The sequence below is a fragment of the Sander vitreus genome, chromosome 7, assembly GCF_031162955.1.
Source record: "Sander vitreus isolate 19-12246 chromosome 7, sanVit1, whole genome shotgun sequence".
Lineage (NCBI taxonomy): Eukaryota > Metazoa > Chordata > Actinopteri > Perciformes > Percidae > Sander > Sander vitreus.
The window spans coordinates 13272712-13290136 of NC_135861.1; the positions used below are offsets into that span (position 1 = coordinate 13272712).

General features: G+C 41.1%; 2 protein-coding genes and 1 long non-coding RNA gene across 3 annotated transcripts in view; 1 reads left to right on the top strand and 2 right to left on the bottom strand.

Annotated features, from left to right (window-relative positions):
- Positions 1 to 4411, bottom strand: part of LOC144520746 (uncharacterized) — a 7247-nt gene extending 2836 nt beyond the window's left edge. The window contains exon 1 of the long non-coding RNA XR_013502244.1: positions 3969 to 4411. This is a non-coding gene — a long non-coding RNA (uncharacterized LOC144520746). The remainder of the gene's footprint in view (positions 1 to 3968) is intronic.
- Positions 1489 to 9859, top strand: ttc34 (tetratricopeptide repeat domain 34). The gene is made up of 7 exons (XM_078254715.1): positions 1489 to 3252; positions 4340 to 4562; positions 5736 to 5928; positions 6319 to 6485; positions 6952 to 7225; positions 7416 to 7630; positions 8054 to 9859. Exons 1-7 carry the CDS (start codon positions 1508 to 1510, stop codon positions 8597 to 8599), a joined length of 3363 nt encoding a protein of 1120 aa, XP_078110841.1. The 5' UTR covers positions 1489 to 1507; the 3' UTR covers positions 8600 to 9859.
- Positions 8919 to 17341, bottom strand: alas2 (aminolevulinate, delta-, synthase 2). Its single transcript, XM_078254716.1, has 10 exons — positions 17245 to 17341; positions 15530 to 15881; positions 15348 to 15443; positions 14978 to 15200; positions 14324 to 14508; positions 14013 to 14192; positions 12992 to 13156; positions 11581 to 11849; positions 10014 to 10176; positions 8919 to 9565 (listed from the first exon to the last, which is right to left on the bottom strand). The coding sequence occupies exons 2-10, from the start codon at positions 15858 to 15860 to the stop codon at positions 9402 to 9404; spliced, it is 1776 nt and encodes a 591-aa protein (XP_078110842.1). The 5' UTR covers positions 15861 to 15881; positions 17245 to 17341; the 3' UTR covers positions 8919 to 9401.
- Between the last annotated feature and the right edge of the window lie 84 nt (positions 17342 to 17425).

Here is a 17425-nt window from a genome sequence, read left to right on the forward strand (position 1 = left end):
CTGCCTCAGTTAACGTAAAGGAACAGATTTTATCGCCAACTTTCAAGCCGTGAAACAACACGCGTCTTGGTCAGTCTCAAACACATCCGTCAGTCTGCGGTCGCGGTCTTCCTATGAGCACGAGCGTTTAGTGGTTTCCATTGGAAACCGGGCCAATGCTCACAAGAACAACAGCTCGCGCATCAGGACAGTCCCACTCCGACAAAAACAGAAGAGAGCCAGGAGGATTTTACAGTGATGTGAATCTAGTTTCGGTCGGTTTTTTAATACCTTGCTATTTCTGTGTCTTTCCACCTGTTATAGACTTTAAAAAACTTCGCTGCAGCTTTTGTTGTATCAGTAGACACACTGTGTTGCCCTGGCAACTCTGAGCTGAGAGCTATTGAATTACAAAAATGGGGTCCGGGTTTTCTGTCCTCGGGACCTTCAGTTACAGAAAATGAACTGACATCGACCGTAGGCTATCGGTGAGTTGTTTCCTTATTCAAAAGGTCACAAGTTTAGTTCGGGTTTGTTCAGGTCTTGGTGGGTAGGCCTATATACTGTTAGGAACAAAAGGCCAAAAGATCAAACATGGGCCAGAGAAAGCAAGAAACCCCCTCCACACAAGAGGGCAATACAGTTTCAATTCAGTATGCAAAAAATCATCACATTAAAATTAAGCATTTCATTTGATTAATTTTGACCCAAGTTTTTTTTATCACTTATATATTATTTGTCCAAGTAATATTAGTGCACAACATGTTTAGGCCCTAAAGCAAACAGTTTGAAATATTTGGGAATTTGGAAAGCCCTAAAGCTTAGGGTAACGTTATTGTCCTTACATTTGACACAATATTCCCAATTTTGCATGGTGGTGCAAAAAAGACTTTCAAACATGCTTGACTGAAAGTAATTAATAAGTAAGTGTTTCTTGTTAATAATGGGCCGTAATACTGTTGCTAAAGAGAGTTGCATCAGTGCCAGTTCCACAATGGGCCAAATCTTAGCAGTAAAAATAATACTATATATTAATGATGGCTGAATTCCATTTAGCCGCTTCAGTTTCAGGGTCCTTGTATTACTCATATTGTCACACTGTTATGTTTACTTAGACACTTGAATAGAACAGAGCCATGCTAATGTTATAGACACCTGTGCTTTTCCTGCTATGACAAGTCAAAATATCTGTTGTGTTATATAGGCTACATTTGTTAGGTTATCGCATCTTTTACATATTTTTTTCATTGTCATATTTCTATTCTATATTTATGTTTTTATTTCTGTTGCAGTACTTTGCTTTAGTGTTTATTTCCTCTTAATATGTTTATGCACCAGTCACCAAGGCAAATTCCTTGTGTGATACTTACTTGGCAATAAATCCTATTCTGATATGTTTTGATACAGTATGCTGAATATTGATATGTAACAATCATTTGAAAGTGGAAAAATAACTTAAAATCCTCATTTCATGTTTTTTAACCGTCAATGTTGTCATCACTGTGAATAGGTGAAGAGAGAAAAACGAATGGAGAGGGACTGCTGCCTGATCATGTCTGCTCTGGTTCGACCTGGAGTTAATGTTTCAGAGCTATGTAAGGATGGAGACAAGCTCCTTGAGGCTGGAGAATTGGGGAGGGCTACCTCTCTCTACATGTCTGCCTTCAGGACTCACGCCGCCTCCACCGTGTCCCACATGCGGAACTTGAAGTCAGGCATGGGTGGGGTGATCTCTACTCTAGAAGGATGGCTTGACAGTCATGGGGAGAACCACCCTGCTCAGGGTTTTAACAAAGGTCTTGCAGCTGTGTTTCTGTCCACACTCTGCCCTAACAATCTGTCAGCCACCATTTTTAAGATGGAGTCACTCCTTCAGAGTGGGGTGCATGGCTGCGAGGAGATTTTTGCTCGCTGCACTGCTCTGCTTGAAGGGATGCAAGACCCTCATCCACAAGATGCCACTCGCATGGTGTTGGAGATAACTCGTGCCCTGGCCTGCTTGCTCTCAGAGACTCACAGTATCAAGGGCCTGAAGCTTTACCTCAAAGCTTACCAGAGTAACAAATCTGAAACTGTCACACTGGTGAAAAGCAGACAAGCTCAGCACCTAACCAAAATAGTGATGGCCTTTACAGACCAAATACTGCACATACATCCCTCTCTGATATTTGACAGCGAGTGTGCAGTGACAACAAATGAGAATGATAAGCTAGATGTAGAGGCTTCTTCTTCTTCTACAATTATTGAGTTTTTGTTGGCTATCTCACCTGGCAATAGAGAAGTGCATGAACTTCAAGCAGCATATTTATTTTTGACAGGCAGGTTTATGGACAGTGCAGAGGTGTACTCTGCTCTCTTGCATCATGATTATTGTCAGAAAACGTCAGAGTGTAGTGCAGACAAATCATACCAAGACCCTCCTGAGAGGAGAGCTAGACTCTTAACCAGTCGAGCAGCTGCCTGCTTGTCTGCAGGTGGACGGATTGCGGAGGCATGCAGGGATCTGGGTGAAGCATTTGAGTTACACCCTGCCACTGCCCGAATTTATTTTCAAAAGCTATTCACAGATCATGGAACAGGGGTGGCTGCTCGCAACCATCTCCGTCAGCAGGCAGAGAGAGGCCTGTCTGGTTACAGAGAACGGGTCCCCATCCGTCCAGACCTGCGGTCCTCTGAAGGAGTTGAGCTCCTGGACCCTGTGATCACTCAGTTACGGACTCTGTGCCATTTAGAGCCTGATGGGGGAGGCAGAGAGCTGCGGGTACGATTGGCTGACTGTCTGCTCCTCAGAGGGGAACACAAAGAGGCCCTCTCCATCTGTAGCCAGCTAGCTGCTGCCCAAGGTCAGCAGAGCTATCAAAACACAGTGCAGGTTCTTTGTGGATATGCACGACTTCTCTCAGATGACCACAAGGGAGCGTTGGAAGACTTCCAGGCTGTGATTGAACACAATGCCCCCCACCCATCCAGCTGTGTGCGTGCACTCTGTGGCAGGGGGCTCCTGCGCATGATTGGCGGCTTACACTACCTCACAGCTCTAGACTATGTGACAGCTAGCAGGCTGCACCCTCAGGAAACCGCACTGACTGTTCGCTGCTTGGTGCCATGGAACTACAGGGGGCTGCTGTTTACTGTTTTACTAGAGCAGGGACGAGTCATGCTGGAGGGGACAGGGGAGCACGAATCCATGGCCAGTTCAAGTGAAGACTCACAACAGCCCCAGCAGGGGGATCAGCCCCAGGCCCCTTCAAAGAGAAACAAACACAGATCAGGGTATGATGTTTGTCTCACAAACAAACAGTTTACTCAATAGGCCTTTTTTTTGGAACACAGTTTGACATGTCACCGTAGGACAAGCACAGGTGTAAATAATAAAATGAATCATGGCTGAATTCCATTTAGCTGCTTCAGTTTCAGGGATCTGGTATTGTGCATGCTGGTTTAGAGTGCGGGCCCGCGTCCAACAGAGCTGTAACTGAACTCGACCCGAGCCCGACACAGTTAAAATCTAAAAAAGTTTTGCATACTAATGACACATGTAGCCTACGTTTGTTTGTGTGGAAAGCCCGTTTTTATTAAGCAACTGTAGGAAGGCATTCGGAAATGTCAACAGATGAGCGCATCAGCGCACACAGGGCAACAAGTGCACGTTAATAAGCTGTTTTAAATTTAAAATGTTCAATGTGTTAACCTTTCCTGATTGCTTAGTTTCCGACCGTGGTAAGAAAACAAGGGGAGACTCGTTACCTCCAGCGCCGACGTTATAAAATGAATGATGTCGGGTTTAAAATCCCGTTTCTGGTGAGCAAATGAATGAACTTGGCTTTCAGTCTGAGGTTTATTTTGGACTTTCCACACACACACACACACACACACACACACACACACACACACACACACACACACACACACACACACACACACACACACACACACACACAGAGCTCTCTTAAAGGAGCCGCAGCACCATTTTACAACAAATGCCTTACCACACTGATGTGACCGAGCCCGACCCGAACCCGAATGTCATTTCTAAATATCTGTCCAAACCCGGCTGCTGGTTCACTGTCACACTGTCATGGATTACTGGGACATTTAGAACAGAGTCATCGTTGATGTTATTAGTAACACCTGTGCTTTTCCTGCTATGACAAGTCAAAATGTCTGCTGTGAAAAAGGCTTAGGGTGTGTCACTTATCCAAAATCAGAAGTTATCTATGCACTAAAATGTATTAGTTCTGTGGTTAAAGTTTATCTCAATTACAATACACATTTCAGTTTATTATCTCTGTTCTCATTCATATTTTGTCATTGAAAAGCATTTCCTTGGTGTTGCACTTTTTCCTGCCCCATGCATTAGGACTCCAGCTGGTGTCCAGTCTCTGGCTGTGCTGCTGATGGAGCTCCAGCCCGGTGATGACGGGTCTCAGATTCTGGCAGCAGATGCCTTGTACCAGCTTGGCCGAGTGGAGGAGGCCTACCGCCTACTACTTTCCATTGGGCCCAGCAGTCCTCGGGCACCCATCCTGGCTCGCCTCGCCCTGCTACAGCTGCACAGAGGCTTTCTTTATGACACCAATCAGGTATGTGGGTTTGGGGCAGTGGGTCCCAAAAGTGAGGTGCAGAGGCACCAACATGTTTTTTCAAGCGGGATCCAGAGTGCGTTCTCGCCTGATAGGAAAAATGTCATTATTATTTATTTGTTTTCAACAGTTTTATCATTCATGCCATGTGAAGATTCGGCAAATGTTTCAATCAGAGATTTAACAGTCCAAACTGTAATTTCTGCACATATAGCAGAAACAGGTAGCCATTTAAGATTACTGTGTGACAAGATCTTCTCTTCTTCTTCTTCTTCTTCTTCTTCTTCTTCTTCTTCTTCTTCTTCTTTTTAGAAGTATTTATGTGTTATACAGGGAACATTTGCATGAAAATAGAAAGACCTGTGTCAATCTCATTCACTTAAATTTCTCTCTGGGCACAGCTTCAAAGTGTCTTCATTCAAGAAATCAGGAGGATCCACAAGGACTCAATTACACTCCCTTTCTTAATTTGTATATGAGTTGATGTAGCCTTCACAAATAATATACTACAGCAGAGCTGCAACATGATAAACCACAGTGCTGCCCAGCAGACAAGAGAAACATTAAAACAGTCTAGTCACCTGTAGAATCACCAGCATGTTCAGCATTAAAACTACAAATCAGTTGATTTAGTCTTACTCTTTTTTATTAATGAATTGAATTAATGTAATTGAATTTTGAATGTTTTTTAGTCAACACTGACTCCAGTCTATGTACTGTTCTATGTTTATGTTAGTCACAGATAGCCCATAGAGCTGTGACTGTGAATTCCTTTTATTTAAATATCAAGCACTTTTCTCCAGGATTAAAATGACATTTTAGTTTGGGAGTGTAAAGTAAACTGGATAGGCCTGGATCTGCTCTAAGCTAAGGTCATGTTTGTAGTTTTTAAACAGCTAAGAAATGTTGCGACACTTTTATTATTATATACACTATTATAACTACATAATAAAAAGTTTGCCATGGAATATTTTCAATTTTGTTATGCGTTAATATTGGTCAATAAGTGTAGTCGATCCCAAGTGATTAACTGAACTGAATGCCATTTTTTTTATGTTCATAAGTCTGTAGTTATAAAGTACACAGTGGTGTGTCAGGTCAGGTATCTTAATACATTTATTTCTTAATTTGACAGTGAAAGAGATAAAGATTTCATATCTGTTTTCTCTGCAGCTGCTTAAAAAGCTCATTCAGTGCGGCGATACGAGCTGCTTGCGCCCCCTGTTGGCGGTAGCACAACAGAAGGACCGGGCTCTTCTGCAGGCACACTGCCACTCTGCTGCTAAACGCATCCTGGAGGGAACGCGAGAGGAGAGCGCCGTCAGGGAGGCTGTGGCATATCTCTCCATTGCCATCATGGCCTCTGGTGATTAGAATCTGATTGATGAGATATTGATGTTTGTTATTGGTCTGATTCTGATTGTTAACTTAATAAATAGTGGGTAATACTTTAATCTAGATAGGATTTGAGGGATAAAGAGAAGGTTTGGCACCAAACAGAGGCTTTGTTTCTGTGTTTGGCTTCAACAGAGGTACATAACTTTCAAAACCCTGAACACAAAGCAGGCAGATTAGCTCTGTATTATTTAACTATGAGAGAGCCAACCTGAGCAGAAGCAATTTTAACACATATCATACATACTCTGTGTGTTTGGATCAGTGCTTCTTTAGGTATAAATATGGAAGTAGTCAATGCAATTGAAAATGATAAGGCTGTGAATATTGTGAAACTAATCAAATAATTGTATTTTTCAAGGTGGCGTGGCAGCAGAGTCTTTACTGGAGAGAGCAAGGTGTTATGCCCTGCTGGGCCAACGAAAGACAGCCATCTTTGATTTCAGTGCCATACTGAAGGAGCACCCGAAATACGTTCAGGCCCTCTGTGGGAGAGGCTTCACCTATCTCATGCTGAACCAACAAAAGGTATTCTTGAGTTGAAACGCTGTCAAAACATGCCATAGCTCAGAGCTTGTACAGTACTTAAAACAGTTTATTCCTTTTTTATGGCCTTCTCTAGACTTCAAGCCACACTAGGCAGATTTACACATTAGTGGCTGAAACTGGTAACTGGAAAGGTAACTGTTGGAAAAAACTAGAGTTTCAGGAGGCACAATATATAATGACATCTGTAAACTGCCAGTATCATGCTTATGTTTACCAGTGTGAGCAGGAAAAAAGATAATATGTATCATTTCATGTTGGCAGAGACAGTCAACACACCTAACAATAGAAATAATTTGGGCAAATATCTTCTACATAATCTCAGGGGATGTGATGTATTTTCTCCACAAACATTTAAATATTGGCTGATAAGACAGATGTATTATTAAGTGTCGGTGATATGTATGTTCAATTTAAATATAATATTCAAACTGCCTCTTCCCCTCAGGAATGCACTCGTGATATACTGGCAGCACTTCAAATAAACACTGACATAGTCACCAAAGACATCCTATCACTCAAGGACAAGGCACGGAAGCTCGTCTGTGATTGGCTGCATCAGCTCTGTCGGACCAATCTGTCGGACATCCTACTCGCCAATGCTGTCCCCTGCCATAAAGAGCAGCTCAGAGAGGCTTTTACAATTGGTGGAGCTCTGATGAAGACAGACTGCAGAGACCCCAGATGGCATCTCCTCTATGTGGACATACTCTTAGCCAAAGGTGAGATGGGAACTTTGCCAAACTTTGCTGCTGAAATTCTCAGTGGGATCCTTGATGACACTGGAAATTGTCTGGTTAGAAGAATTTGGTTTAGGCTGTGCGGTGTTTCCACTTTGATAAAGAGAACCGTTGAACCTGGTGCTCCTGGTTTACAGTAATCCTTACTCCTGCTGTTATCCATCTACTCCAGGTGAAGTTAAGGCAGCAGGCGCTCATCTGTGCCAGGTGTTTGGCCAGGAGCCGAGAGATGCAGTGGCCCAGGCCAGGGTGGGTGTGCTGGAGGCCTGGAAGCAGAACTACCGCAGCGCAGCTCGCAGGCTCAGCAAACTGACTGAGAAAGATTTGTCCAGTCTGGGATTCTTGTTGGCTCTTATCCCAATCAATCAGCGCAAATGCATGGCACAGGTAAGCCTACGTGCAGGAATCCTCGATTCAGTTTAGAAAGAGTGGCATTGCCAGAGTTGTTTGTGCTGGCTATAGATAGAGAGCAATATATAATTATTATATACTTCACTGTCATGGTGTAACAGTGCTGATTAAAATATATCAAACAATAAAAACAAAACAAAACTGCAGTGGCACCTCCTTCAATTTAGGATGTTCTCTCTGAACCTCAATCGCAATATATATTTCATATGCTTGAGATGGACAGTTAGGTCAGAATTGATGGAAAGGTATGCATAATGTATTTTTAAGATGATGCAGAACATCAACAAACGCTTTTAAAATACTTACAAGAGCAACAGCGTATTACCTTAATTAGGCTAAAGTATTGTATGTATTTATAAATATTTTACATATTATTGCTCGGCATCTATATTGCAACAGGCAGCAGCACAGGAGGCCAGCAGTGTGTCATCAGGTGGCCAGTGGGATCAGGCCCTCACACTCCTGACTGTGGCAGTACAAGCAGGGGGCAATTACAGACTCCAGTATCTTCGCCAGCGGGCTGCGTGCCTCGCTCACCTCGGCCTACACGAGCGGGCCATTGCTGACCTGGACAGAGTTATCCAGAAACACAATGGATCTGACTCCAGCTGCTCAGATGAGCCCCAAGTGTGGGCGGAAGACCTGTGTCGGCGAGGCCGCAGCCTGGTGCTCTGTTCCAGAGAAGGAGCTGCTCTAGAAGACTTTACTCGGGCCTTGGAGCTCCACAGGAACCAAGCCATCCAGTGTGTGGAGGCTGGTCTGGGGAGGCTACGTCTGGCTGAGTGCTTCCTGCGGGGAGCGCTGCAGCACTATGGGGAGCAGCAGCTCAGTAAAGCCTGGACAATGATTGAATGTGGTCTAGTTGTGGACAGTGACAACACAGAGCTCCGAAGACTGAGGGCAAAGGTCAAACGAGAAGTAGCCAGCCCCTGCAATGTGAACTAGTGTTGATAGTCAGAATCGCACAGGAGCTCCAGCTGAGCTCACATAATGTAGCTGTGTCAGTGCCTGTACCTTAAGATGTCATACTGTGGAGGAACAATCTAACTAATGAGAATCTTCCACAATTTTATAGCATGTTTGATGGTTCTAATGGTTTGAGGACACGGTGCTTCGGTTCATATTATGTCTTCCAATTTCAATTTCAATTTGTAGGATTAACAACAGTGTTTGTTATAGTATTTTATATCTTTATAATTACAGCAAAGCCGTATATTGAATTTGAAAGGAGTATGTGAATGGTAGATATTTTCAACACCACACGTGTATTGAATGTTTTATTATCCTGTATTTTATGAATGATTTAACCTCAGCACTTCATACATTTTATGACTGAAACATCAGTAATTGAATTATTGTAACAGAAACAAAACATGATGGTCATGATCATTATATGGTATGAAGGAAATCATGCAACGTGAAATTAAATATATTTTAATTCAAACCATCACACCTAGATAATAGATTTAAGAAAGTGCCCAATGTGCAGGTTTTATGCTTTTGAAATGGAGAAGGCACAATTTCTTTAATCATATCCATGACAGCACATAATTTAATAAGCATAAATACAGGAAAACAGAAATAAATATTGGAATTTAGTTACCACTCATGTTAAAGCTAAAATCAGTACTCTTCTCAGTGCACTTGAAGAAGGACTTTATAATTTAAAAAGATGTTGAATTTAGAATTACATTATTTTATTTACTGTATGTCTAACTTGTGTTGAGAAGCTACATGTACTTTGGTATTATGCCAACACAGTAATGTATTGTGGTTCCATGTTGCCAAAGTAGGATCTCTCCCACTCACTCATAAGGTCAAAATGCAGCGGGCGGTCACAGAAGGTGCAGGAAGCTGTGGCCGGGCTGCTGACCTGGAGCCCTGCCTCCTGCCACACCTCCACCAGTTTCTCTGTGGATGAAACACAGACACTCATAAGACTTAACAATTAAAGGCACATATTTATTTCTCTTCAATGTCTCTGTCTTAAAATGTAATCTCTGCTCATTTTACCACCAAAGTTTTGGTGTTAGTTTTGCTACTAAGGGGCAACAACGTAATGGTCTCTACAGAATATTGTCATTTACTGCATTTGCAGTATGTGGTGACAGGTGGATGCCAAGAGACTCATACATGCTTACAAAGCAAAGGGACTCACTGAGGAAAAACATAAATCACTTGTACTGGCCATTCCTGGGGGGGGGGTAAATAATGAGGTAAATTGAGTTCTCAAATTACCTCATTATTTACTCGGGCCTTGGAGCACCACTGGAACCAGGCCATCCAGTCCTCGCTTAACCTATTTAAATGTTTACTAGATCAATTCTGACCTAATTTCAGTAAGGATCCCCACACTCACCCACAAAGTAGTCCATCATGGCGGGGTTGTGATGAGGAGATGGAGCCAGGCGCAGCAGCTCCTCACCACGAGGCACCGTGGGGTAGTTGATGGCCTGGACGTAGATGTTGTGTCTCTCCAGCAGGGTGTCACACACCTTAGTGTTGAGCTCAGCATTTCCCACCTAGAAAATGGGTGATGAAAGGTGATGTGAACCGTTTAGTGGATGCTTTTATTCAGCAAAATCATGTCATACGTGTAGGAATCGAAGCCATTACTATGGTTGCTTTGGTCAATGGAGTCAAAAGTATGCCACTGGAATTATCATAGAATTTTTCTGTGTTACGTTAAAATCACATGATGCATTTTTAAAAAGTAATTACAAATTGATTATTTCAATTAGCATTTGCTAAATGATGCCTTAAAACATGATAAAGTCAGAATAACTGAATTTTAAACAGGAATCACAAATTAAATGGTATCACAAAAAGATTTAAGTTTGCATAATTAAAATGCAAATTTAATTTACTTAATGGCTTATAATTGCTTTTTAAAGAATATAAATTAGATTATAATTAAACACTGAAAAAGTCTAATTATTCCGGTGGCACACTCCAGACTCCATATATTCTGTGCTGTACTTGTTGAGTTATAGAGGAGTTAGTCTATATCCACGACGTTCCACTTGCGGGATTGCTCGTGTTCTGCTGGAAATTCCGCTGGATGTCCATCTTTTACTTCCGCTTTCTTTGTGTTGTAATTTTAAACACCGGTCCATTTATGAGGGTTAGGGTTAACTGCCCTCAGATCTCTGCAGGGTAAATCCAGACAGCTAGCTAGACTATCTGTCCAATCTGAGTTTTCCTTTGCACGACTAAAACAACTTTTACACATTACACATATTCCACCAAAACAAGTTCCTTCCCGCTCGGCGCTTAGCACCGCCCAAGACGACTGATTGCTGTGCGGACTAGCCAGACCCTCCTCCGCAGCTCTGTGGAGGAAGGTCTAGCAATGCGAGACCATAGAGGAGTAGACATTAGGCCTTTTTCACAACAGACATTTTGACTTATCATAGTCGTAAAAACTCAGGGGTTACTAATAACATTAACGATGGCTCCTTTCTATTCACGTGTCCCACTAAGTCATAACAGTGTGACAGAGAACCAGCATGCGCAATACCAGGACCCTGAAACTGAAGCAGCCAAACGGAATCCAGCCATCATTGATTTCATTGTGCACCCTTTCCTACAGTGACATGTCAAAAGTGAAAAAATCTATACAGTGATGCTCATAAAAAGGCTGCATCTTGCATCTACAAAATGACATGTTACAAAAGGTTTCTCATACATCATAATATTAATCTTAAGGACTTGCTCCCTAATGATAACAACAACAGCTAAATGCGTTGTCATGCAGTTCCTATAAGATTATTCTCTGTGACAATTATGAGATAAATTGCATTGTTAATATTTCTCTGACCTAAAAGATACTCTAACTAGAACTACTGACAACTAGAATAGTCAGATGAGGAGTTGGTGAAGTGAGATATGGTAGAGGAGACAGCAGCACTGCCAAACCTTCATACCCGTATGGGGATGATGTGGCTAGGACAGTTGACCACAGGTAGGCCCTTATCCATGAGCAGCTGCCTCATGTGTTTGACGTTCCTCTGGTGGGCTCTGCGGAGCACCTGCCCCTCGGGGCTCTTCAGGACCCGGACAGACTCCAGGGCTCCAGCCAGGACCATCGGGGGCAAGGCAGTGGTGAAGATGAAGCCGGCTGCGAAGGAGCGCACTGTGTCCACCAGGGCGGCGCTGCTGGCGATGTAGCCTCCAAAACATCCAAAGGCTTTGCCTGGAACAGCAGCAGATGACAAAAAGCATGTGAGGTGAGGAGACAGAAAATAATCATCTCATTCATTTGAGGTACATGTTTTCTACACTATCACATTTCAGAGGCGACATATTTTATTCCATATATTTTTTTGACAGCTAAAGTTACCTTATAGTTAACATTAATATATATTAATATGTTAATGTTTTACATATGAAATATGCATTGTTACAGATAAAACTACCCAAGAGTATATATAGCTGTTATAATAATAATTTTTATAATAATAATAATAATAATAATACAGTTATGTAACCTATACAATAACAACAGCTGGAAAACAGCCATTTTGCATATTGTGTACTTTTACTTTTAATACATATGTAGATTTATTAATCATACTACTGTAGTTTTGAATGCTAATAGATTGAAATAAGAATCTGATGGATACACATTAATAAAGCATGACACATTATATCAACATATTCTGCTGATAGTGAGACTAAACTCTGACTGCTATATTTTAAAGTCCCAAATATACGTATGAGAGTTAAATTATATAATAAATTGATAAATGATTGATTAATTGTTGCTTCTGTGTCAAATTATGACATCATCATAATGTATCAAAGCGTACCGTGAGTTTTGTGGGTTGATGTCACACTGTTTCTTTATTTATTGCCAAGTGAACACTTGCAACTAGGCCTTGTCAAGTCATGCGTTGTAATGCAGGATTAGTTTACACTTGATATGTGCTTGACAGGGATTTCTACCTAAAACCCTACAGTTGTCATAAAGCTACACACTGCACCGACTCCCTGATGATGGTTTTATCAGTGCGACCAGAGAGGAGTAGAGTAGAGCCGACACCCCGCTGATAAAACCTCTGCTTCATCCTGCCATCATTTAACCAACATCGGAGCAGTAGTCCCATGCTTGTTGAGAGCTATTGCCGTGTTGACAATATGACAGTGTCAGTTAGTGCAAAGGGCTGTAAATGGGAGTTTGGCCAAGAAAAGAGGCAATTAATCTACGACAGTTTGAAGCTGTTTGCCTTGCCCTTTTAGTGTAATAGTATATTTCATCATACCTTTCATAACAAAATAGAGATACTTGTGAAATGTTCAAAAGACAAGAAGTTTAGCTTTTCAAAAGATACTCACCTAAAGTCCCAGAAACAATGTCAATCTTGTGCATAATGTTGTCCCTCTCTCCCACTCCAGCTCCATGGGCTCCGTAAAGGCCCACAGCATGAACTTCATCAACAAACGTCAGAGCTCCATAACGATGAGCGACATCGCAAAGATCTTCCAGAGGACATATGGCACCTGGAAGCCCCAGAGAATAAGATGTTATTATTAGAAGTGTCCAATATAGGTGACCAGCAGGAAATTCATCCTGCAAATGTCATCACTGTGTAAGATCTAGATGTATATGCTTATATGTGGAGAGTTATTTACACTATTTGTAAAGATGATAATCTCTACATCTACAAATCATAAAATGTTTATATTAACACAACCTTTGTGTGGTAGTGTTTAAAAAAAATAATTCTGAAACAGTCCCAGTCATCCATTCAGTCTACTTCAGTTTGTGCTTTATGGAGCTGTCAGGAGAAAAGTCAAGAGAAAGCTGAGGGGGGAAACTACTTCCTCCCATGGGAGACAGTGATGAATGACAAATAATTCAGACTGAATGATTGAAGATTATACATACTCAAAACATGGCTCTCTCTTTTTCTTGATTTACAATATACATATAGAATGAGTAAATTTGCAAGTGTGATTTCTTCTCATTAATGGTACCCAGTGTTTTAAGTGTTTTTCTTGCTTTATCAGAACAAAAGAGATTTTAAATGGCCCATTGTATTTTCCTCTTTAAAATGTATTATTCAAACTATAGATATTGTATGGCTTAAATGTGAGCTAGATATTTTCATAACCACACGCCACCTATATTTGTATTTTTTCTCTTAAAACTGTACACATACAGTATTACTTAATAAAAAGGTAAGTGAATAAATATACATGTTTACATATAATTGATTGATATCTAGACTCTTCCTGCATTCAAAGGGTAAGTTTAAGTAGCTTTACCCTCCACCATATATCTGATTAATTGAATAAATGAATTAAATCTAAATAATCTGCTCTATCATTGCAAATAACACTTCATAGTACTAACCATCCATTGAGTGCACAGTCTCAAATGCTACTATTTTGGGTGTTTTGTGGTCAGAGCGTTGCAGCAGTTCCTCCAGGTGTCGACTGTCATTGTGGCGGAAGATGAAGCGCTTGGCTCCGCTGTTTCTGATGCCCTGAATCATCGATGCATGGTTCCCTGCATCAGAGTAGATCTCGCACCCTGTACGCCACAGTGAACACACCATGAAACCAGTGGAGATGACTTCTATCTAAACAGTATCAACCCTGACATAGTATCACCTTTTCTACAATGTATGAAATGTGAAATATAGGTCAGTGGTCAGTATTTACCTGGCAGCATCTTAGCCAAAGTGAAGAGGGTGGAGTCATTTGCCACGAAGCAGGAGGAGAAGGCCAGAGCTGCGTCTTTCTGGTGCAGCTGTGCCAGCTCCTTTTCCAGTGACACATGGAAGTTACTGGTGCCTGAGATGTTCCTGGTCCCGCCTGCTCCTGCGCCGTGCTTTTCCACAGCATCTCTGCAATCATCCAGAACAAAAGGATCAATCATTACATGCCATGAAAGGGGGTACCATCTCTTTCTTTTAATTTTTCTTTCATATTCAGTCTAAAAACATCAAAAAAGGTTTGCTTTTTGCCAGAGCCGTAGAATCAAGTCAGACTTATAGTAAGACTTGTGACTGGACTTGGACTTGACTACCATAAGACCTGATTAACTTGACCTTTGCCTCGTTGATTAGAGAGCTGACAGCAAAAACATTCAAGTCTCAAAATAAGAAAATAAAGGTTAAAAAAAAATCTGTGACAGGCTGGTCCTAACACAATTCATCTTGAAAAAAGAATTATTAGGCCTACCCATTAAAAGGACTTCATCTCCACAATGTAAATTTTTTTACAATTAACACAGTTTTGAAAGGAAAATGCTGTCAGACACATGAAAAACTGTGTAAAACTATGACATTTGCTTTTTTCCCCATTTCCTGATACCTGATCGCACTGAGCACCTGTGGGTGTCGACTCATTCCCAAATAGTCATTGCTGCACCAGACGGACACCTGGGAGCCCTCCCGCCCAGAGATGGAGTAATCCTCAGCAAACGGGAAGACCTCAGCGCTCCTGTTCACGGTCTTGAAGACTCTGTACGTGTGGTCCTTCTTTTTCTCAGAGATCTTCTCAATAAAGAAGTGGTCATAGTCGTAGCTGGGGCCAACTGCAGGGGGGATAGTTTTGACTTTGATTCAGTGACAGCATTCAATGAACAGCTAATCTAATTAGGCAAATAAAGAAACAAATTTCACTAGACTGCATCATATTATAATATTAGAGGCTTTCAGTTCATTTTAACTGTAAAACACACCCATGTTGTCTTTGAGGAGGTGGGTGACAGTGTTGGTTTGAGCTGGTGTTGGGAGGATTGCATCCTTTAAACCCTTCAACAGAGAAGTCATCAAACCTGTGGAACAGAAATGTCAGTGTGAGATGTTACTATTTTGTCTTGTGTTCACTTCAGCCTCATTACACCTGTTTGATTCTTCCTACCATCTTGGACGTCCTCCTGTACTTCAGGGCTGGCTTGGACAATCCCAATCTCAGAGGTGACAAAGGGGCAGCCCTTCGATACAGACACAGCCACCTGAGTAGCTCTCTGAGCAAACAGCCTCCTTTGGTCAACTGTGGGAAGTTGGTGACTCTTGGGTTTGATGGGTGAGACGCCCACCTTGGCCTCGAGAGAGGCTGTGCCGCTCACACTGATCTGGCGAGTGATGATGGGGCATTGATCGGCCAGAGACAGCAAGGTGGCTCCAGTTCTCCTCAAAGCTGGCTTAGGCACAGACTTTAGGAAGGGGCAGTGATGAAGGAAGGCAGCCATTGCAGTGCAGCTGTTCTTACTCTGAGATAGGATGAAAGATGGAAAATTAATTTCATTCTACACAAACTCCAAGACATATGCGTTATATTTGTAAAGGGTATGGATTTCATTGCAGTCAGTATGTGTAAAAGAGGGTTATGTAATTAATTTTGCCTGACGAAATTGTTGCTCAAAACTCAAATCTCATCCAAAATGTAACATAAGGATAACTGAATTTGACAATCCCATCATAGTTTACAAAGTTAAACATGTTCAGAGAGGCCAGAAATATATATATATATATATATATATATATATATATATATATATATATATATATATATATATAGTGGTTCAGTTTAGCTACAGAGAGCAGTCGGTGCCTCCTCCAGGGTGTGGCAGGTTACTGCTGTTTATCTTAACTCTGCAGGCGCTCGAGTGCTGCCCATGACAGACGTCATAAGCTGAGGCTGGTTACCTATCAAATAATCCTCAATAAAACACAGCAGGGGTGCATCTAATTTTTTTGATTAATAACTTTAATTTCTCTGCTGTAAAATGTGTTTCAGACTCAGAGGACGAAATGAATGTTGCATGTAAATAATCAACTAAACGATGACAAAAAAATGATTAATTAATCCAGGTTTTAATTTGCAGATGAGCTACTCTATGTGTAGTTTAGTTTATAAACAAAGGCCGACCAACTGTATCACCTCCCTCACAATCTCCTGTGGTCAGCAGATAAGGCAATTCTAAGAATCTGTGGCTTTCTCATGTGGTTAGATGTTATCTTTATGTTGGTCTGTCAAAGACAGAGTCTTTTAAACACCACAAGTAGTCACATGTTTATCTTAGAAATGTTGTTTGGTTGTTGTTGTTAAAACATTTTATTTAATTGAATTGAAAACATATAACTATTAATCACATGCAAAAAAAGCCACATATACTATAGTTAGTTATAGTTAGTTAGCTATAGGCTGTACTATCCACACCTCATGTTTCTTCTCATTGACTGTCAAGTCATTTATGGAAACACTCTGTGTTCTCCACTACATGGATGGATGAATAAAGTACAAGTGAATATAAAAATGTATACTATACTTATGTATAGCGTGTAACAATATTTATTTAAACATTTATTTAACTAGGCAAGTCATTAAGACCAAATTCTTATTTACAATGGTGGCCTGCACTATATCAATAAATATTTGAATATGCCAGTGTATATAACAATAATACTTATGATACTAGTGTGATAACAACAACAACAATACTAATACTAATGCTAATACTATTACTACTACTACTACTACTACTACTACTACTACTACTAATAATAATAATAATAATCATAATCATAATCATAATCATAATAATGAAACAGATAAGAAGTTAAGAAGCTTACCTGTTGACCTGCACTGAGGACGAACTTCAGAACAGCAAATAGACAGAAGGTCAGGAAGTGTCAACAGTTAGTCAGATGTTGAAAAGTAATCAGCTCTGCTCCCACCCCTCAGAGGGGTCATATGGGTCTCAGCTTAGGGTGTGTGTGTGTGTGTGTGTGTGTGTGTGTGTGTGTGTGTGTG